This window comes from Mastacembelus armatus, chromosome 14, assembly GCF_900324485.2.
Source record: "Mastacembelus armatus chromosome 14, fMasArm1.2, whole genome shotgun sequence".
Classification (NCBI taxonomy): Eukaryota; Metazoa; Chordata; class Actinopteri; order Synbranchiformes; family Mastacembelidae; genus Mastacembelus; species Mastacembelus armatus.
The window spans coordinates 10,920,198-10,942,511 of NC_046646.1; the positions used below are offsets into that span (position 1 = coordinate 10,920,198).

The following is a 22,314-nucleotide window of genomic DNA, read 5'->3' on the forward strand; positions in this document are numbered from 1 at the left end:
CTACTCTTAATTTGAAATTCAGCGAACATTCAAAATAAAATAAAGGGCATAGCAACAGTGATCCTAATGTTGAAACAATGGTGACGGGTACACATTTGGATAACTACAGTGAAGTCTCCTTTGGGTCCAGTTGTTATAGTTAAGAGTTTAAACGTGACATTTCAGTCTGATGGGGTTGACAGCTTCCCTGTGCAAGGTGCTGGATCACTTAGTCCTTTTAAACCCGAGTGTGGCAGATGTCTGGAGTTAACTAACTAAGTTCACGGTGTCACTAGCTAGTTAATTTGCTAGCGACAGCTCCAGCCTGACATGGTTTAAACCGTAAGTTAACTAACAAACTAGTGTTAGTGAGGCCGACAGTATTTTCAGCTCGTAGCTTTGCTAATCTTCTGGCCATGTTGTCGTTAACGTTACATCTCCAATGGAAAAGGCTAAAGCTAACTAGCTGTGCTAACCCTTTCACGTTAACACCGGCTAGCTCGACGTAACGTTACTTCAGGTCCCGGTCCACTGGCCGTCGTGTGCTAGCAGCCTTAGCTTATCGTTAACTAGCCATAACTAGGACCGGGCTCCTGACATGAGTTAGTTAGTTGGGTTAGTTATTAGTTGGTCTGGTTTCGTTGCTCTGCCACCACCAACAAATGTCACTGACTATGTGTATGTGTATTTGTTGGACTTAATACACAATATGTCAAACTCCAAGCACCACGTGTGTCGTAAATACACTGTGTAAACTTTTAAATAACAATTTCCATACCTTTAACAACGAGGTAACGCTAACTAGCGTCCTTGTTTTCCTTCCAAGCCCTCAAATCCACTTATACCACTGGAGCCTCCTTCCTTGGTTTATCCAATGCACTTGTGTCTTACTGAGAGAGCTGGAGCATCCAAACTCCCTGTTGGTGGAGGAGTATGGCAGTCTGTCCTCATTGGCTCAGCGTCAGTTACTAAATAAAGTGGGTCCAAAGAAGAGTCCTCATTCTTTTAAAGCGTCTGTTGCCCTAAACAAAAGTATGGATTGTGATGCTCTAGGTCGTGTAGTCTATCTGTGGTCATTCAGGGTGTAGTCTTGAAACACCCAGCTGTAAAGGAGCTGGGGACTTTATGTCAAAGGAGAAACGCTGTTCTTTAACAGGACTCTTAAAAAAGAAACAGTGCTTTGCATGTGGTGATTTTTCTAAGAAGCAGAACTATGAGTTTCTGAGTTGAATAGCAGTGTGGCGAAATGGAAATTTGTAAATGAGGTAATAAGGCTGTGATCTGCTTTTACATTAACAACAGAGATGCAGTGGATGTGGTTGCTGTCTTGCTACTAGTGTAGACTCAGCAATATAATACATTCGTTAAATATTTTCATAATATCTCACTTACTTCCCCTACTCATGCTATTATCACAAGTGCCAACACTTAAGTTATCTCTTTCTGTCAAATTCAAGTTTATCTTTACTGACATGACCATAAAAAATTTCAGTATTATCAAAGCATGTCATTTCATTTTATGAGCTCTCTCTCTTTTTCTGTTTCCTTCTCTAGCTGACCCCTTACACATATTTGAGTCATTTGATTCAGTGCTAATATAAAAAACAGAGGAGGCAGCTCAGCTTTAATGCCACAAATGAAAACTGTGACTGACAGTTGTGTGAATTGCTATGCATAGTCCAACCAGATGGCACTTCGCCGCTAAATGTGCAACTTGATGAACTTACATATGTCTGGATATATATGATTTATGATAATGTTAACTAAATATATAGTCTTTAATGATCAACACCATAATCCATTAAACCCTGGTAACAGCACTCCTTATAGACAATGGATGAGAATTTGTCAGTTCATATGTGCATACAATATGTGCACATATAAAACATATGTGCACTTGATTAAGGGTTATCTGTCACAGTTGTCTAAAGTGGACACATTCACAACCAGTAACTAAAATGTCTTTAGAATACATCAAAAATATTTATTTATTTAATTTTCTTCAAACATTAAGTTCCAAGACCCTTAGATAATTAACACCCATTAAATCTAATATATATATGATAACTATTATATTACGTATTGTTATTGTCCTTATGTGTAAATCCACTTTTCAATAAAATTTAAATCAAACCTCCAATACTATATTTTTGCAATTCATATTCAACTCATGCTCCATAGCACTAATGCATCTGCAGTCTTTAATTAATTAAAATGTGGTTAAAACAAAATAATGTATGCTTTCATTAAAATGCACCGAGGCTCTTTCAAGAATCACTCCTCTACAACCTCCACTTTTTGTCCTCTCAAATCATCAGTTAAATTGCAAGCTCATTATCAGCTGAGGCATTGATCTGGAACAAAGAGTGCTTTGCCTGAATAAAAAACAGACTTCAAATTCAATGACCGTGTTGCTGTACTGTTGGCTATTCAACAGTTTTTCACAGTGCCTGCCTACATCATGTGTGAATGAGTGGGTCCTGCAGCTGCTAATTTATGTGCATGTTTTATTAACCTATTCTCACCTCATGAATTGTGATGGCAGTTAGCAAAAGCATCCAACTAATTTACAGTTCATAATTAAAGATTCTTACAGATATACAGGAATCAGTTATTTCTCTATGATTTCCACGTAAATTCAACTGGATTCTGAACAACAGAGTAACAGATTAAACTTATTTCTAACGAAGGTAGGATAATTAATAAGTTAAAAAAATTAAATTAAAAGATATTTTACCTCTAAAGTTAAAGTGGTGAGTCAGTAAAATCAAACTGTTATATCAGCCTGGCTGACATCATTGGCCAATTTTAGTACATCACAGCCACAAAGTAAAGAAATGCAGAAATATCAATGTGTCAATAAGATGTAGATTGTCAACAAGTTGCATGTCTTGATCACATTTCTTTATTAAGCAGGTTCATGAAAGTCTATCTAGTCAAAATAATTGTTTATGTTATGCAAGAAACACCACATGTTCCTATTAGATTGGGTCCTGTTAGATTTTTTAAAAATCCAATGTCAATATGGGTAGGCCAATCTACTTTAAAAATCCACTACTTGAATGATTAGCCTGTAATGCTTCGATGTTGGTCTTCCAGCATAACACTCTACCCAGCTCTCGATGTAGGCCTAATGCAAATATCTGCTACTAAAATAGACTACTCCCTACTCACCGGCCCTCTGGGATGGCACATGACAGCCCATCCCTGTTTTCCCGACGTGCTTGCGGCTCCTCAGTGGGTCCACTAGAGGGCAGTGTCGTGTCTCAGTTCTCCCCGTCTGTCGAGACAGAGCAGTAGAAGAAGAAGGGCGTCTCATCCCCGCCTTCTCTCACTTCGCCAAGATGTTATTTTCTGTGTACTGTTTTGTTTACGCCGCGGTTCATTGACTTCATTAGCTTGACACCTGATCAACTGGATGTTATTGTAAACGTGCATTTTTATGTGTCTGCTGTTATGGCGAACACTTGGATGCGAACGAACCAGATTTAAAAGAGCGCCGAAAGCTAGTTAGCAGAAGGTGTTGGTCGCTCTCACGACCAGATATCACTTGCTAGCTTAGCAGCTGGCTTACCGTACTGTTATGGCGTGACGTTGGACAGGAAATATTGGAACTATCAATTTTAAATCAGCGTTATTGCATTAATTTAGAGAAGGCTGTGTGTAGAAAGACAAGCACATATGTGTGTATCACTCAGACCTTTCGCAGGTTAGGCTTTTACACGCTACCTGACTTAACTTAGCTCGGAAGCTAAATCCACCTTAGCATGGCGTCAGATACAAGTGACACCGAGGAATTTTATGATGCTGCTGAGGATGTTAATTTTACTCCATCTCCACAAGTGTAAGCAAACTCATTTTGATCATACTACGCTTGTTTTGACCCACACAGTTAAGCTCATGTAGCTACAACGTTATAGCAGTGTAATGATAGAGATCAATGTAAACTTTTCCTCATCTTTGAGGTTTTCTCTAAATCTTAATAGACAGTATAACCTCAACAGGGTCAGGTTAAATGTATTTTACCAGTTGCATTGTGCTGTGTAATGTTATGCATTACAGCAGCTGTTAGTGCAGGGAGAGTCTACTCTAATGCGAGTCACATGATTGTTGAGATCTCGGCATATAAATCAACAACCTCTCTTTACAAACCTTGTTTGTTGTAACAGCAAAACTATCATTGGCTGAGGGGAACACAACGACTGAAGCCACAGTTAAAAAAATAAATGTCAGGGAATATAACCGTCTTATGATGGACTGATGTAGGAAAATTACACCAAGAATAAACATTGCCTATTGGATTTTCCTATGCCTGTCTTGTGGAGGTCAGACAATCAGTGTTAGGTATTAGGTTAGATTTGCTGTGCTGTGTATTTAAACATTGAATCTTACTAATTTTTTTTTTTTTTTTTTTTTTTTTAACTGTATCCCCTTTTGTGTTTCTAGGTCGCCTGTAAAGTTTGTCATTCCCTCACCTAAGGTATGTTTATGTAAATCTGATGTAACGCGTCAGCATGTCTTGCATGGAGTTGCTGTTGAAGTGAATATTTAATGTTTAGTTTGATGTTATCAAGACTTGAAAATAGAGTGGATTTAACTAATACATATAGATTTGCCATTTAATTAAACATTGTTATATAAGAATATTTTTGTATTGAGGCAGTTGTTGGCTATTTTTGTAAGCTAAAAACATATGTTTGTCTGTTATTTAGCAAAATGACCATGTGTGTTTGCTACTTTGATCTTTCCTGCTTAAAAATGAGGGAGTTTGTCAAACCTGGACGTAAATGAATGGATATTTTTCCAGGTTTATGTAGGAACTGAATAGTTCCTACATGAACTGTGTGTTTAACTATCTGGAGGTGACTGATGTTTGTAATAGTTCTACTTGAAGTTGCAACTATCTTAAGTAGTTTCAAGGTAAGACATTGGTACCCTGTGTGAAAACATTAACACAGCCTATTTAGCAATGAGTCACTCACAGTGCAAATATTCAGCCCTTGCCACGATGCCTGTCCTGTGCAGTGGTTAGCCAGTGCCTCCACCCCGACAGCTAGGAAAATGTAAATGAGATGGAAATGAATCATCCAGCCCTGTTGTTCCACCTGCCCTTCCCGCACAGACAGTTACATATGAAATTTAAATGACATTGGCTCATGAGCCATTCCAGGTAAGAATTACTGTGGCATTGACACTACAGTATTGAACTGAGTAGTATTACAATAGTATTAGTCCTACATCTAAAATGAGAAAAATATACTGAAAACATTGAAAAGCAGCAGTGTGAAGACCATGGAATTGATTTATATTCTGACACTCTATTCCCAATCATAGCAAACAGACTGCAGTAAAAAAAAAAAAGCAAATTAAAAGTTAGCTGGATATCTAACTTTTTGAAATCTAAAAAAAAATGTGTCCATTAAACACATTTCTTTAGTTGAGTACCAATGCTCTGTAGGCACTTTTCCCCAGTCTGGATGGGCTTGATGTAAAAATCAAAGCTGGCATGGGACATTTATTTTTTGTTTTCTGAACAGCTTTCGCAGAGATCAGCAAATGCTGCACAAGATGTGAGCTGTGGAGTGGCTGCATCTGAGACTCAGCAAGATGATTCCTTACAGGTATGGTTTTCTCTGAAAAAGATGACTCTGATAACACTGAAAGAGAAAACATCCTTATCAAACTGAGCGAGCATCTATGGTTGTATGTTTATAGACATTACATATCTTGTGGCGTTTTCTCGGCTCCACCGCCCAGGTTATATGTGGGTCTCATTCTTTTGGATTTTGTCAAGACATTGAAACTTGAATCATAGTTGTTGTACTAAATGAAATGTTTTTTTCATCCTCATAGATTATTGATAGCATCATTGAGGAGAGTCAAAAAGGAAGTGATGTTGGTGAAGTGGTTCAACTGTTAGATCAACTTCATGTTGATGTAAGAGCAGAACCAGAGCCAGAGGAAGAGAATAATGCTCAGGAAGTTCCTGTAGAGCTACCAGCACCAGCTGACAAACCTCAGGTTGTTGAAAGGGAAGAGGAACAACAGGAAAGCACAGCAACAAATGGAGCATGCTTTATACCTGCCTCTGAAACCACAGATCTCCCGGGGCCATCAGCTGGGCCACAGGAACATGTCCAGCCCCCAGACATCACTAGCACTATTGGACAAAATCAGCCTGATGGGGCTGTTGCAGAAAGGGAACAGAGACCTGCAGATATATTAGATCAGGTCCCAGTCACTGACAGGCCAGCTGACTCAGACTGCTCTGGGCCTAAAAAACCTCCGCGTCACTTCACAGTGGAACCAGACATTGTAGCCAGCACCAAGAAGCCTCCTCCCTCACGCCCTCCCCCTCCCAGTGGAGGTCCTCCACCGAGACCGCCTCCCCCGTCTTGGCAGACTCTACCTTCCAAGAAGTCTCAAGAGTGTCTGAGGCCAAGTGGTCTTGAAGGTAGAGAAAACAGTGCAGTGGTATTGGCACTAAAGTTGTTAAGTGCTACACTGATCAAAGTGTGTTTTAAAATGTTGAAGACAACCTTCAGAACATTACTGGATTAGTAACTAACTCAAAAGTGTTGCATTGTTAGGCATAAAATAAAAGACAGACATATTCTTCAAGTGTGAATATTAAGGGCTGATTTCTATAGCTGTATTAAAGAAATTGTAGTGGTCCAGTGGTCCTTTCAAGTTTCCAAAAAATGTATTTTGAGGAATGCCTCCTCTGTATTTGGCCTTTTTGTGGACAAGTGTTTAGGCAAAATGTTTTTATTGTATATACAATGGCAGTTGCACCAGTTACACATATGCTTAGCAGAGAGAATGGATGAGCAGTTTTTCACATCATGTCTGTTCTGTTGGATGATTGTTCAATGTCTGTAGTCAGTCCAGCCAGCAGCGATGGTCTGGAGCCGTCTGGCCTGGTCTCTCCTAGCAGCACAGTGAGGAGTCTAACCAAAGAGCTGCAGCATTCCTTGGATTTGGCCAGTGCCACAAGTGGGGACAAGGTGGTGACAGCACAGGTGAGTGAGGCTGTCATCTGTAGTAACTTAAAAATGAAACTATATATAGTTTTCTCATCTATAGCACTTGCTCTGTTTTTTTTGTTTGTTTAGGAGAATGAGGATGAACAGGCCTCAGCTCAGAGTGGAGGACAAACTCCAGGTCCTCAGCGTCCCCGTTCCAATTCTGGTAGAGAGCTTACAGATGAAGTAAGAATCCTTGTGTCTTTCTTTTTCTTTGACTTTGATCAACTTGAATCCAAGCCATAACTCAACCTTTAGGCACATTCCTACCAGCAAACATCTATGCACCAAATTCACCAAATTGGTGTTATCCTAAACAGGAAATCCTGGCCAGTGTAATGATCAAAAATCTAGATACTGGGGAAGAGATCCCTCTAATCCAGGCAGAAGAGAAACTTCCTGCTGGGATCAACCCCCTCACTCTGCACATCATGAGGAGGACCAAGGAGTACATTACGTAAGCAGAAAATCATTGGACTGTTTTACCAGCCGTATTTTTGCATTTCATTGGTGCGGGGAGCCAATGTCTTACATATGTCTTTCTCACCACTGTCGTATATAGACAGTCATATATATCTATTTTTGTGAGAACCCCATTGAATTTTAAAGACCTCATTACTAACATGTAACATCCATTCTGATTCACACAATGAAAAAGAACACAATTCCATTCAGTTCACATTATTGAAGAAACATAGAGTGACACATCCACACTTAGTAGTGTTTTGTGTATTATTATAACATGTTGCTCATATAACATTTATATACTGTAAATGTGTATAATTCTCCTAAAGGAACAGCTTTTTTGTTTTTTGACTTACCATGTAAAAACATGGAACATTTTCTGGAGGAAGTTATGTTATGTTCTTTTCCCCTCAGGAATGATGCAGCACAATCAGATGACGATGACAAGTCTCAGGCTCCACTGACGGACACAGATGGAGGAAAGCTGAAACAGAAAACGTAACGACTATTTAGGGCTTGTGGCTGGAATTGATCCCCCCCCACCATCAAATATAGATTGTAATCATTTGTTGTGTGTTATTTCTAACTAGAACCCAGTTTAAAAAATTCCTGGGAAAATCTGTGAAAAAGGCCAAGCATCTGGCTGAGGAGTATGGAGAGAAGGCAGTCAACAAAGTGAAAAGTGTGCGTGATGAAGGTCAGTAACAGCCATTTCCAGCATTTGTACAGATCTTACATTTCAGGAAAACACTTCAAATGTGACTATAATACTTGAAATGCTTGATTTTGGTAATATCTGTAAGTATATGTGGATATTAGCAAGTACAGAATGTCTCCAATTGTGAACCAGTATAGAAATTTACGACCATTTCAAAGGATTTGCCAATCCCAGCACATTTATGAAATATTAATGCTCCTGCCACTGAAAAGGTTCTCAGTTACACTTTGTGTCTGGGGCGTGTTCAGTGTTCCATACAGATCAGGACGATCCATCATCTAGTGACGATGAGGGCATGCCCTACACCAGGCCTGCCAAGTTTAAGGCAGCACACAGTTTCAAGGGTCCTTTTGATTTTGATCAGATCAAGGTTGTGCAGGACCTGAGTGGAGAACATATGGTAAGACTATTTTGTTTTGGTTTTTTTTTGTCTATTGTTAGTATGTAGGAGAAGATGTACACCAGTGGATGCTTATATTGCAGTGTCTTTGTTTTCTCCTCAGGGAGCTGTTTGGACGATGAAGTTCTCTCACTGTGGGAGGCTGCTGGCAACCGCAGGCCAAGATAATGTGGTTCGCATCTGGGTCTTGAAGACTGCCTTTGATTATTTCAATAACATGAGATTAAAGTACAACACTGAAGGTAACGTAATCAGCATTGCAGACTGGGATTGAGCATCTTAATTTAGATGCTCAGCTGTGGCTGAAGTAAGATTTTTTTTTTTTTTTTTTTTGGCTTCTCCAGGTCGAGTTTCACCTTCTCCTTCCCAGGAAAGTTTATGCTCGTCTAAATCTGACACGGATCCCGGGGTAAGTGAAATTAAAACCATCTTTGATTTGTGGTTTGTCTGGTGCTTAGAGAAAATATTATAAGCACCGAATATTTTTATGTTATTTTAATAATAACATGAGTTTTCTAGGGTTGCAGTTTTATAGAACGAGACTCCATGTTTCATGACTCTTATCATATCATCACCACTCTTGTCATAGGCAAGTTGTGTTCCAGAGGACCCAGACACAGATGATAGGAATGCTCCTTTCCGTCAAGTCCCTTTCTGCAAGTACAAAGGTCACACAGCTGATCTGTTGGACTTGTCCTGGTCTAAGGTGATAATACAACCATTGGTCCCTCTTCATACATTTTCAGAGGCTCGCTCGTCTGGTTTTGGTCTGGTTTTCTCTCATCTAACCTTTTCTGTTTTTGTGTGTCCATCTAGAACTTCTTCCTGCTCTCCTCTTCCATGGATAAAACAGTCCGACTCTGGCACATATCCAGGAGAGAGTGTCTCTGCTGCTTTCAGCACATTGATTTTGTCACAGCCATTGCTTTCCATCCCAGAGTAAATTAAGCGTTGCGTTTCTCAGCAAAAACCACACATCTATCAGTTTTGTCTCTCAGACTATATACAGCACACTGTACACTTCTTCTTTTTTTTTTTTTCTATTCTCAGGACGACCGATACTTTTTGAGCGGCTCACTGGATGGAAAGCTGCGGCTGTGGAACATTCCAGACAAGAAGGTGGCGCTGTGGAATGAGGTGGATGGCCAAACAAGGCTCATCACTGCTGCCAACTTCTGTCAAAATGGGAAGTATGCGGTCATTGGCACCTATGATGGAAGATGCATCTTCTATGACACAGAGGTACTCAGTCATTTTGACCCTATTAGCAATTTATGACATGACCATATTCATTCTGGGGTTGATCTGAACATACTTTTCCTATTTGTACATTACACAGCGTCTGAAATACCACACACAAATTCATGTGAGGTCCACCAGAGGCAGGAACAAAGTTGGACGCAAGATCACTGGCATTGAACCTCTACCTGGAGAGAATAAGGTACCGCTGTCTCCCGCTGACATCTACACCTACACAGGGACATGCTAGTCAGCCTTATTCAATGACAGATTCCCTGTCTTTGTCTCCTGACAGATTTTGGTGACCTCAAACGATTCTCGCATTCGCCTTTATGACCTGAGGGACTTGTCTCTATCCATGAAATACAAGGGTTATGTGAACAGCAGCAGCCAGATCAAGGCAAGCTTCAGGTGAGGAGGGTTCACTTTCATGGAGTTTTGGCTTAAGACATAGCATCTCTGTGCACTGCAGTTAAGATCAGTTCTCTTGACTGTTTTTTTGCTACTAAATCCTGCTCGTTATAAATGTAAATATGAATTGCTGTTTTTCGGTTTGCAGTAATTAATATTGGCGTAGAGCATTTTACTATAGAAACTGGTTGGCCTGATTATGTATATTTATTCTCACGTATATGTTAACAGAAGAAAGAAGTATATGTTAAACTACATCTTTTATGTAAAAACAATTTTTTTGGGGATTATCTTCCTACAGCCATGACTATTCCTTCATAATCAGTGGCTCAGAGGATAAGTACGTGTACATCTGGAGCACTTACCACGACCTGAGCAAGTTCACATCTGTACGACGAGACCGCAATGATTTCTGGGAAGGGATTAAAGGTAACTGTGTGTAGTTGTATTAAAACAGCAACTACGGGTGTAAATAATATGTGACCTTTGATTAAACTGCCACTAAAATACTGTTCGTCTTTTAGCACACAATGCCGTGGTCACCTCAGCCATTTTTGCGCCTCAACCAGGCCTTATTGTTCCACAAGAAGCTGGGACGGAGAAGCCAGAAGCAGAGTGTAAGAGCCTGGACTCCACAGATTCTGAAACAATACCCTCAGGTATTTTCAGTTACATTAACTCATGGACAGATTTCACGTGAGGCAAATTCATCTCGGTGCAATAAAAATACTTTGTGCTTCGCAGGAGCCCTAAAGACAGATCACACAGAGGTTCTTCTCTCTGCTGACTTCACTGGAGCCATCAAGGTTTTCATCAATGTAAAAAAGTACTGAGTACCTCAGGTTGTCAGCTCTTCGTGTCCAGGCCTGTCTGTTGAACACTGCTCCTAAGGATGGAGGACGGTCCATTGGTCCATCTAATGTCGCCCAACAACTAATGGTTATTGCTGTGAGACAAAGAGCTGTCTGTAGCTTTTTCAGAACAGGAACCCTAAAATGGAAGATGAGAGAACGGGTAGAACAAATTGACTCTACAAAGCAGACATGGTGTGATTCCCTGTCACATTTAAATTTTTTATTTTTAAATACCAACCAACTGTGAATGGTTTAACAATTAAGAAAAAAGCTAAGTGGTCAGGAGAGTATAGCTAGATGACTTGTAACAGTATGGGCACCTTACTAATTTGTTTTGCTCCCACATTTCAGAAAAATTAAATACGGGACGCTGTCAGTCCGGTCTTTCTGTATCTTGTGAAAAAAAAGAGGTAACGGTTTGTCTTGAAAACAAGGTGGGTTGAGATGTCATTTACAATTAATTTGTGCTTATTATTATATCCAGATTGCTTTTCTAAAGTCAAGCTTTCCTGTAAAATATATATATATAAAAAAAATTAAGCAGATGACAAGAAATCTGCATATGGTTACTAACAATTAGGGCTGGGTATCTTACATTTTTTCCACTGGCTCTTAAGTACTTTTGATACATTTCTTTGATCAAAAAAAAGCACATCTTACTACATAATATAGTACTGTAAATTTACTGTGTAACATTGCGTACTTACGGCTTTTGTAAACAACCGACAGATGGTATATTAATTTCTTCAATAAAAATCCACATAAACTAGAAATAATGTTTAACATTTTTTTTTACCTTTGAAAAAAATCAATGTCAGCAATTGAATATTTCAACAGTAGAAAATAATTTGATACCTGGCCCTTAGTCAAGTCCTCCACACACACACATTCATCACCAATAGTGATTTATTTGGAGTCTTTGCAGCAACATTTCTGGGTATCATTTTAAAAACAAAACAAAAATATATTTAATTAGTTACAGTGCTCAAACCTCATCATACAAAAGAGTGCTGTATCTTGCATGAGTAGTGAAAGTTGGAACCTAGAGGTCAGCTGGGTCAGTCTGTTTAAACAGCACTGCGCGAGTGCATTGTGTAATCCATGGATGCCAGCATGCTGACGGGTGTCAAGGTCCAGAGCTGAGAGTCAATGTTTGGTCTTCTTTGTCTTCTTGTGTGATCGATGCGGTGACCGTGACCTGGACTTCCCTGACTTGCGGTCTGGAGATGGTGATCGGGAACGTTTGGACCATTTAGGAGACCGTGTCCTGTTGGCAGAACATATGATAAAAGATTAGCTTTAATAATAACAATCAGGATGAAACACTAACAACATCACACCACTTGCCTTAGAGGAGAGATGCTTCTTGATTTTCGGCTGTGTTCATCAGGATCTCTACTCTGTCCTCTTCCTCTGTCCCCGTCATCACTTCTTTTGTTCCTTTCTTTGTCCCTTCTGTCCTCCTTTGACCTGTCTTTAGACTTTGATGTTGGTTTCTCATTCTTTTCTTCATCTTTTTCAAACTCCTACAGTAGACAAGGGCAAAACATCCCAAAGAAGTAACATATAGGCTTCTATGAAGGAAAACACAAACCCCAATGCATTTAATAACCTACAGGTTCTCCACAAGGGGGAGATGACAGACCAGCTTGACACATGCCACACTGCTCCAACTACAGTGGTCATCAATGTTAACTGTCATAAGATAAAGATAAAATAAGACTGCAGCACTCTTAATTAATTAATGGAAACAACTAACGGGCACAGAAAATGTGTCAATCCTGGCTGATACCTTTAGTTTTTTCATCATCTGATGAACCAATGAAGAAACTACACCCAATAATAGCAGTGTCATCTCTGTTCTTTAGTGTTAAACAGAAACTATTTAACTTGAAAATACAAACAAAAGAGTGCAGCTAGAAAAAACTATACTTCCCTGTAGTTGGCTGGACTAAACCTGCAGATCTGAAACTGTTTCCACTGTGGCCCTGCAGTTATACTTTGGCTTTGGATTTTAAATGCTTTTCACCAGTATCACACTTTTTTCTTTTTACTGTGCAATAGAAAAACAACCACTTGTATATTTTCTGCCCCACACTATTAATGATTAAATATTCCTATTACAATTCAGTGATGTTTCACTCCTTGCATAATAATCCCTAAATGTAAATAATAGTGGTGTATGACTAAGCACCAGAATAAGTCACCTATTTATCTGGTGAAACAAGCAAGATGAATTCAAAGCTACACTAACAGGAAGTGTCCAGTCCAGTGCCCACCTTCTGTAGCAGTTTGTTTCTGTAGAGCTCCACCTGTTGTTGTATACTCATTCCGGACTTGCTCGGCCTCTTGCCCGATTCCAACTCATCTTGGATCTTCATAACCTTTACCTGTGTTAGATGTATATCTATTAACACTAATTTCACATTTTCCTAACAATTAAAGATTCATAGCAAGAGTAGGGAAGCAGCTAACTATAAACTCATTCTAAATTGGTATAAGGGATTTGTGCTTTTTGATACAGCTGGGATTCAAACTGTTCTAGTCAAAAGCTGGTAAAGCATAAAAAAAGAAAAACACTTCTTTAATGTCTTCCTTCCAAAATCTAATACTATATACATGCGGTTACATGATATTGAGGTGAGTGTGGCATTGGATCAGAATGAGATGGGTCCAATCACAGTGTTTCTGTGCAAGCAAACATTTGTTTTCAGCTAGTCTCACCTGGATAAAGATATCCATGAAAAATCTGCACTTGCCTCCAGCTCTCTCAACCTTTTCCTTTTGCTCTCAGACATCTGAAAACTTCTGAGGGAGCTCTGGAAATCTGCACTGTCATATTTGGACGTACTGCAGGAGTCATCACTACTGTCACTCTCAGAGTCATCATCTCTCTCCTGTGAGTTGACACTGTTGCCAGGACAGACAGAATTATGAGCTTTCCATGCTGTTTTGAGTGTGTACATATATAGTTTATATGCATTTCACAAACGTAAACAGATGCACTGAATCCATCAAAAGCCTTACCTTACATTCACTTCATCCTCACTGTCTTGCTCCACCACAGTGTCCCATTTTGACTCTGCCTTGACTGAGAGAAAGAGGAGAAAGATGAGTAAGATGACAAAGGGACACTGACATAATACAGAGTGTATCTTGACCTGTATTACCTTGAGAACAAATCTCATGATCTCCTGTTTTCTCCCATTTAGACAAAGGCACTCTGAGAGGAACATTTCTGTCTTCCACTAAAGACAAAAAAAAAAAAAAAAAAGAAAGAAAAGAGTCACATTATGACTCAATGACTATCGCTCCCGGTTGGAAGAGTCTATATTTGCATGTCCTGTTGTTATAGATGTCACAGTGCACATTTAGCTTCATGGAAGGGTGGATCAATGTATTAATCTCAGGCATTTGAGTTGGGTGACAGGAACAGAAAAACTGGAGACTTCTGGTTGAAAGATGTGCTGTTGATATGTGGTGAACTCACTGGGCATGCCATCAATGTCGTCAATGCTGACCCCTAAGGGTACACCATCTATGTCATCGACTGGGACTCCATCCAGAGGATCCCAGCCCATGGGGCAGCCGTCAAGGTCATCCGCCGGTGCTCCGTCCAGAGGTAACCCATCTATAGGTGTACCGTCCAACGGAGCACCATCGAGATCAGAGGATACGTCCTAAAAAGATACAGACAAATGCATAAACATTTAGGGCTGTTTATTTCCAAATACAACATCTTCTTCATGTTTTCAACATGAGGAGCTTTTGGGAATAATGTCTGGTTATAATGTCTGAAATGAGCAGGGAAATATTCAGCTCACCTCTGTTGTCTCTGTAACCTCATCCGTTGCTTTAGCAAAACCCAGAAAGATGTTCTGAAGGTGGATGAGATAAGGCTCCGGGTATATGGCCCAGTCTTCCCAGGCTCGGAAACAACTCATGACCTTTTGCTAAGGGGATAGGAGATGAAAAGGGTTTTATTTTCCATATTCTATTTCTGGTAAATGTCCTTGTGTGAATAAAAGCCATGGTTACCTTAAACTGCTCAGCCTGCAGCCTGGCTTGTATGTTTTTGTGTACTGCATTGAGGTCTCCAAATATCTGTGGTAGCTTTGTTTCAAAACTGAAAACACAGCAATGGAAATGTGTAAAACTGTCAAACAGAGAAGAAACAAAACATGGTGAAAGAGTAAAAAGGCTTAATTTCTTCAAAGTTTCTTACTATTTACGATAATATGATGCACCGGCTACTTTGGCACACGAGTTGTGCAGGACATCTGAAACAAGATACAATCTGGCAATCTGTGTGAAAAAGGGTTTAAGAAATTAAATAAGTGAAATGATCAAAAAAATATATATACTCTGCATCTGTTTATATTACAACTTCAAGGAAGCAACTAGCCTTCTTTTGCAGGGGCGTCTGAAGCAAAGAAAAAGATTCTGTGAGGAGTCCCACTACTTCCTCTGCTGCATCTGCTCGCTCAAGACAGAACAGCATGGCATTGGCAATATCTTCTCTGCTCGGACTCAGCTCTTTAAGCAGTGTCTCCAGTCTCTGTTTGTGCCTGAAGGATGTTTAGAGCATAAGAGATGTCTACATTCAACTAAAGTTACAAACATAAATACTACTATGTCACTCACTGCTAGAAATACTTACTCAATTCGGAGATGCCCTTTCTTTACCTCCTCCTCAGGGGAAACATCCTCCTCCCTCCTATCCTCCTTCTCTTCACCACTCTGAGAGTAGTTGTTTAGGATGGGGGGTCTCCATAAAGAGCCACCACGGAACATCCGAAAATCTGTGGTCTTCCACTTTGTCGGGGACTCTCCCTGTGGTGGGGATGAAAGGTAGGAAAGTCACATACAGACAGATCACATATCTACAGTACCTGGAAAGAATCAGAGTGTTCACATCAGAATGACTCCCATAGCTATTTCTTATAAAACTCACATAAACAAGAAATAAACTTTTACAGTATGACATACCTGAAGGATAGAGAACAGTTTCCAACGATAGTACACATGATCTTGGCTTTTGTTTTCAAAAAGGAACCTGAAAACAATAAAAAAAATATATATATATATAAAAAATTACTTAATGTCAGTTGGTAGAAAAACACACAATCACATAGAGCAATGCTTACCTATACTCTGGATTATTCTTTTCCCTGTTCATTATTATGGCTTCGAACACGGGGCCTTCACGCACCACAAATTCTATCATCCTGTGAATAAGGAATAAAAGATTCCTGTGTGGAAAGAGGGGAGCATTAGACCTGGATTTACATCAAAATTCCCAATACAAACTTGTCTGTCTGTTAGTTACAGCAGGATTTCTCTAATACTTCTTCATAGTGAACTATGGGTCCATGCAAATTGCAGGCTGAGGACTGAATGCAACTGACCCTGACAGTCAAATTATTCACAATTAAACAACATAAGGGAAGCACAAACAACAAAGTAAGGGAAGAACCCGTAAGACATTATACTGTTGAAAACAGAATAGTCACAGTCAGCAAATTTCTGTATTCCTGGGCCAATGTATCCATGAAAGGGGTAAAAGAAATCACATAAAGACCGTTCATGAACACTGAGTTAGCCCCAATCCAAGGTGTAGAGATTTTACCTTAACTGTTGAGCAGAACTGAACTGGTTTGGCTCAGAAAACATTTTTGGAACTATAGTCACTGGTTTTGATTCTGTTTATCTCAGCTACAAAATTCACACATTCACACAAAAGAACCAATTTCAGGACATTTTCTTTCCATGTGTTGATGTCAGAATTTTGCACATTCAGATAACTGGAATAAGACATTAAACACATGTCAAGTCAGCATGTGATTGTCAACATTTCAGCAAGCAACTACAGACTGTAGAGTAGTTATTGTGGATTAGGGTTTCAGAATCCCCTGAAACCTCTCTGAAGTGGAGTATCAGTGTACAGGGTGTAAATGCAGTGTTACTGATTACGTGTCAGATCCACCACTGCAGTTACTTTTTCATAATAATCACTATGCTAAAACACCACCCTGAGACAGTAGTTAGTCTGGTTTGTAGCAGACACGTCAAACTATTTCTGACATTATCTTGGGTTAATATTTAATCTATCTGCCTTCTAGCTGTATTGGTCTGCAGTGTCTCAGCCAACCCACAGGAAACCCAGGGCTCAGAGTTGTTAGTGTAAACTGAAGGCTCTAACAGTTTATTTACTTTTCACACTGTCTTAATATTATGATGGCAACAACAGAAATCATCTGTGTTATTTGAGCAAACAAGAAGTGTAAAATACAAATGCCTACAAAACTCCTAATTACATTGACTGTGCCTCTAAAGACACAGGGACCTTTGACATTCACAAGAGCCTCCAGCCCCCAGGTACAAATGTCAAACATCCACTGACAATAGCAAGTGTCGCAACACTACAAAGAATTAGGGCTGCCTATCATGCCCCTATATGTAAAATGCAGTAACAGACTAGAACCTCCTGACTAAAAGAATCTGCATGGATACAAGAGCAGTGCACCACAGCCTCTGTCCTATAACACTTACAAAAGCTGGTCAGTAGTAAGAAGAGTGTGTGTACCTTTCGGCTGGGATAACCACTTTGACTACGGCTTCGGACAGAGTCTGTTTGTGAAGTCAAATCAAATAGTGAAAATATTAAAAAGTGAGTACTTATACAGATGAAACACTGCAGGATACATACGGCATAGAAAATGATAGCATTCACAGGCAGTGAAATGGGAGGAGGGTCACACATTATTCAAGTGAATTATTCTACAATGCTAAACTATCTCAACTACTCAAGCTAATTTATTAGTTAACACTTCGAACACATACAGCTGTCACTTTTTAAACAAACACGTGGGAGAGCCTTGTCTAAAGGCTCATCCTTCCTTCATTTTCACATTCTTGTACAGACTATATTTCCTAGTGCAATTTCACCAGCTCAGTGCACTCACCACCCACCGTTTGTCACTAAAGTACAGGAGTCTATAGTGCCAAATGAAACTCCATGGTACAGACAAAAAAATGCCATGCAGCCACTTTAGAGAAGAGAAATAAGTTTACCTTGTCAAGCTCCCCTTTGGACATGGCCAGCGGCTTGGTGAAGTCATTGCGGAAGCGATCTCTTGGCTGAGCGTTGAAAGGCAACCCAGACGGGGGTGGCATTGTGGCCCTCACTCCCACTGGCGTGTATAGAGGCTGAGGTGGAATGCGAGCAGGTTTTCCCCATCCCAGCTTCATTTCAAACCCCATAATCACTTTGCCTACAATATAAAACATAATCCCATAAACCAGTCAGTGTGGAGCAGAATCATACAACAAGAGCAATGGAGGAATGGTGATTACATAAACGTGCTGTTAAGAATATAAATCAAACTGTACCATCAAGTGCGGCCAACGCTCTCTCTGCATCTTTCCGTGTCATAAAAGCCACAAAGGCTCTGTTAGAGGTCCTGCAGCGCTCTTCATCAGTTCGAGGCCACATAATCTTCACACTGGCCAGGGGACCATACTTACCAAACTCCTTGCACAGCAGCTCCTCATTCATCTGAAACATGATGAGGGTGAGAAATGTAAAATTTGTGTTGCACTAAGCCGGTCACGTCAGTGTGCAACTTTACCTTTGGACTAATGCAGCTAATGTAGAGGTTAGTGGTGGTCGGCACTGTTAAGTCATCATATAATGCTGTAGGGAGAAATAAGATTGAGCTTAGCATCATTTTTAGTCTTGCAACATTTCAACAACTGAAACATTCATACTGAAGAGGACTCTTACTTGATCGTCCTGATAATGGTAAGTCCAGATCTCCATATCCTCGTCCCACTGCCCCAGGGAAATTTTTCTTCCTCTTATGTCTTTCCTCACGCTCTTCTTGTATTCTGCATTCCCCCCCACACAAAACAGGCTTAAAAAATGATTTGACTGAAATGACACATGATATCAGGGACATTCAAAAAAGACTTACAGCTTAAGTTCTTCTTTGAAGAGTTCAAGATTACTCTTCTTCTTTTCTTCTGGTTTTCTTTTAAATGCCTGTTGATCAAATAGGGGTTATTTTTACAGCTGCCTCTACAATTGGACTGACTAAAGTTAGAAGTCATGAGCAAGATATGTGTCAATATTTAAGTTTGCATTTATACTGAATTCAGCAATTGTGTACAAACTTACAAACTTTTTGTTTTCGGCAGACGATGCTGAAGAGACATGCTGGGACACGGGGACAAACTTCGTAGCAGGACGATACAACTTACTTTTCTGGACCTCAGCTGCTTCCTCCTCTGCAAAAAGTATAGCAAGGCCTAAACACCAACTATAATTTCAGTAATGCAACTTTTTAGAAAGCAGTGGAAGCTCTCTTCTCACCACTGTTCAGTTATTGGATTTGCTTAGTCTCAGTCCTGCTGCTACATTTGCAATTAACATTTTAATCATGGGATTGTCTTTCTGTGCAAAAGTTTTAAGAACTACTCATTGTTTTTTAAAGTGCTGATTGACTGCTGACTGTGGACCCAGATGGTGGTTATTAAAGCATCCAAAGTGCACTGACATATTAAGGGAACTACCTCAGTGCCTGATATTCTTTAAAACTTATTTAATGTTTGCAAAAAGACATCCAGCTTATTCAGATAAGTCATAATAGCTCATCCAGGTGGAATAAATAATTTATAATTCACCTGTGGTATAGAAATCCCATGTAGATAAAGAACAAAAGACAGATGCAGCCTATCAAAACCTTCCTATGAGGTGCTGCTGACCTTTAGTAGCATTCACGATACCCCCACGGACAAAAGTCTTCACCCCGCTTTTTTCACTGGTCTCAAAAGATGCCAAGAATTCTTCAAAAACTTCTGCTGCTTTTTCTTCCTCCTAGAAAGGCACACAAACATACATGTATATATATTTTAGCCCTTTCACTGTTGATTAAAAATGCTAATTTTAAGACTGGTGATTACTAATATAAAAGTATCCTCATAATAAAAAATAGTTTTATAAAAGCAAAAATGATTAGATCACACCCAACCTCCTTACCTTTTTCTTGAGCTCCTCTTGTTCTTTCTTTGTGAGTGTTTTGATCGGAGTGACAGGTTTTCCCTTTTTATCAGCCATGCTCGAACTGCAATAATATCAGTAATTAAAAATATCAAGGTTAGAATAAAATGAAAGTTAAAATGAAAAAACGAGTGGCAGCCCTACTCAATTTGACATCATCCCTTTATTTAATCCCAAAACAGCCTTTTCTCTGGTAGTTCATTGAGGTTACTCTGATCATGTTATATGTGTGTCATTGTGTCAGAAAACGTCCCACATTGTGTGTGTGTGTGTGTTGCATCACTTCCAGGGCATGTCCCTCTGATGGACAAGTCACATCAGGGCATAAATCTGTGTTTTTCTTTGAGTCACTTTATTCAGTTTGCAGCCAAATGATGTGTGAGCCAAACACACAGGCACTACTTTTACACATTTTGAAGACAAAACAAAGCAGTAACTACTCATTAGCCCCCCCCCTTACACACACACACACACACACACACACACACACTGCTGGCACATTTACTCAGAGGGGATGAAAGCTGACATATTAATAGCTAACTCTCCAGTAAACTTAGCTACAAGCAGATGAACTCCACAGCAAAAATGTGCGGCAACACCATTTAATAAATGTGCTAAAATTACACATCGTGTTAGTCCATTTGCAAATCAAACTGTGGATAAAAGGCCTGGACTTAACACAGGCTGTCTCTTCAGGTTGCTAACAGTTAGCTGTGGTTAGCTTACTGAAGCTAACATCAGCGTTAACCTTTACACGCCTGGACACAGCTGATAAGTCTCCATCACATATTTTCCTGATAACACCCTAAATTTATTCATATGCAAAAATAAAAAAGAGCCTTGGCTCCCGGTAACGCTGCTGACTCTGGATGGGTAATAACGAGGAATACAGTTGTGTTAGCTAGCTAACAGTACAGCCCAATATTGTCCTCTGCTCCGACACAAACACAGACTGACGGCATTAAACCACACTACATGCACACACCTCCGTACCTTAGCTAAAACCGAAACTTACAATCAGTCCTACACTATTGCTTCACCATTTTGGTTGCGACGACAAACGCTTTCTATCACAACATGCTACCAAGACGAGACGAGACATCCGGCTGGAGCCCTGGGGGGAGGACGCCTGTTTGCTCCGTCCGTCCGTGCGCTCATGAATATTAATCATCCACACACTTTTCTCTTGATTAGTTCACTTTAACACACAAACTCTGTCCACTTTGGCCTTACTGCTACTGTTTGTGCCACAAATCTCATCAATAGGGGCCGTTTGTAGTTTCTTTTATCTTGTAGCCTCCATTATTTCTTTTTCTAAAATATGAGTTAAATCCTGTGTAGGAAACTTGACCTTTAAATTAAAATGTAAAACTGTTAATATTTTGTCAATTAAAGTTAAATACGTGGTGGGATTTCAGGTTGTGAACTTAAGTAAACAAAGGAAAACACTTAAATGATGCTTTGTTCCCCAGTCAACCCATGATGACCCAAGTATTATAGGCCATATATCTTATTTTATATGGGAAAATAGTGTCGATGACAGTATGTTTTCCTCATGAAGTGGGCTGCATTTAATAAATGATATTGTGGCTGTTGTCAAATTATAATATTAACACTTTGATGCATAAAAATATCTTAAACAGGAGTTTTGCAGGGTGAAATACGCTGAGCCAGTAAATTAAAAAGGGGAACTATATTTATTCTGTTTGGTTTCACTCAATCAGATTAAAGGTTTTATGACAAATCAGCAGTTCAGATCAAATTGAGTGTGTAATGCTAGAATAAAATATATATTGGTATAGTTGATAGACATGTTTTGGGTATTACAGGGATGAACACAGGGGGCATTTGGGTCAGGACACAGACCCCTATGGTACCTGTGTCCTGACCCTGGGTCTGATCATCTTGTACTTTTGTTAACTGGAGAAGAAACATTTGGGTCAACAGCACTTTAGCTGACTTTGTGTATTTGAACCAAGAACAGGCCACCATGAATAAACATGGTGGGGGGGCTTGGACTGACCAGTGGGGCCTTTGAATTACAGCTCCTCTGGTGTGACATCAGGGGCCAAATGAAATACCCCATTGGGCCCCAGATATATGCTGCTTAAAGAAAAAGCTGCTGTGGGCGTTATGACAGTGGAGGTCTATGTAAGGATGAT

The 22,314-nt window shown here is 39.7% G+C and overlaps 3 protein-coding genes across 7 annotated transcripts in view; 1 reads left to right on the top strand and 2 right to left on the bottom strand.

Annotated features, from left to right (window-relative positions):
• klhl13 (kelch-like family member 13) overlaps window positions 1–1,081 on the bottom strand; it is a 37,085-nt gene extending 36,004 nt beyond the window's left edge. For both annotated transcript variants that reach the window (XR_003297020.1, XM_026328870.1), the window contains exon 1: window positions 758–1,081. The gene's annotated coding sequence lies outside the window, so the exon portion shown is untranslated. The remainder of the gene's footprint in view (window positions 1–757) is intronic.
• A 2,191-nt stretch (window positions 1,082–3,272) lies between these two features.
• wdr44 (WD repeat domain 44) lies at window positions 3,273–11,721 on the top strand. The gene is made up of 20 exons (XM_026327920.2): window positions 3,273–3,823; window positions 4,426–4,459; window positions 5,517–5,600; window positions 5,833–6,433; window positions 6,862–7,001; window positions 7,095–7,190; window positions 7,325–7,461; window positions 7,884–7,967; window positions 8,060–8,166; window positions 8,436–8,587; window positions 8,691–8,829; window positions 8,932–8,996; window positions 9,177–9,293; window positions 9,404–9,526; window positions 9,638–9,829; window positions 9,927–10,028; window positions 10,122–10,237; window positions 10,539–10,666; window positions 10,762–10,896; window positions 10,982–11,721. The coding sequence occupies exons 1-20, from the start codon at window positions 3,747–3,749 to the stop codon at window positions 11,068–11,070; spliced, it is 2,718 nt and encodes a 905-aa protein (XP_026183705.1). The 5' UTR covers window positions 3,273–3,746; the 3' UTR covers window positions 11,071–11,721.
• On the bottom strand, window positions 11,096–21,301 carry LOC113142737 (U2 snRNP-associated SURP motif-containing protein). Of its 4 annotated transcripts, XR_003296981.1 has the most exons (26): window positions 21,193–21,250; window positions 20,132–20,216; window positions 19,858–19,969; window positions 19,271–19,380; window positions 19,068–19,135; window positions 18,878–18,981; window positions 18,723–18,787; window positions 18,484–18,649; window positions 18,166–18,365; window positions 17,678–17,721; window positions 16,239–16,343; window positions 16,081–16,147; window positions 15,752–15,924; window positions 15,497–15,659; window positions 15,317–15,396; window positions 15,130–15,217; window positions 14,916–15,044; window positions 14,582–14,771; window positions 14,262–14,339; window positions 14,119–14,182; window positions 13,851–14,001; window positions 13,371–13,481; window positions 12,439–12,617; window positions 12,134–12,358; window positions 11,947–12,024; window positions 11,096–11,227 (listed from the first exon to the last, which is right to left on the bottom strand). XR_003296981.1 is itself a non-coding variant. In XM_026327922.1 (24 exons), the coding sequence occupies exons 2-24, from the start codon at window positions 20,207–20,209 to the stop codon at window positions 12,238–12,240; spliced, it is 2,646 nt and encodes an 881-aa protein (XP_026183707.1). In that variant the 5' UTR covers window positions 20,210–20,216; window positions 21,168–21,301; the 3' UTR covers window positions 11,980–12,237. The 4 variants fall into 4 exon arrangements, 3 of the variants coding, with proteins under 3 accessions (XP_026183707.1, XP_026183709.1, XP_026183706.1); XM_026327922.1 differs by lacking the exon at window positions 11,096–11,227 and having other exon boundaries at window positions 11,980–12,358; window positions 21,168–21,301; XM_026327924.1 differs by lacking the exon at window positions 11,096–11,227 and having other exon boundaries at window positions 11,980–12,358; window positions 21,146–21,277.
• Window positions 21,302–22,314: the final 1,013 nt, after the last annotated feature.

Bases quoted from the DNA above. Each gene is read 5' to 3' on its own strand.
- wdr44 (XM_026327920.2), top strand. From the start codon at position 3,747: ATGGCGTCAGATACAAGTGACACCGAGGAATTTTATGATGCTGCTGAG. The intron at 7,002-7,094 runs GTGAGTGAGGCT...TTGTTTGTTTAG, and splicing joins ACAAGGTGGTGACAGCACAG to GAGAATGAGGATGAACAGGC. The intron at 8,997-9,176 runs GTAAGTGAAATT...CTCTTGTCATAG, and splicing joins AATCTGACACGGATCCCGGG to GCAAGTTGTGTTCCAGAGGA.
- LOC113142737 (XM_026327922.1), bottom strand. From the start codon at position 20,209: ATGGCTGATAAAAAGGGAAAACCTGTCACTCCGATCAAAACACTCACA. The intron at 16,148-16,238 runs GTAAGCATTGCT...TATTGTTTTCAG, and splicing joins AAGAATAATCCAGAGTATAG to GTTCCTTTTTGAAAACAAAA. The intron at 15,925-16,080 runs GTATGTCATACT...TCCCCACCACAG, and splicing joins AACTGTTCTCTATCCTTCAG to GGAGAGTCCCCGACAAAGTG.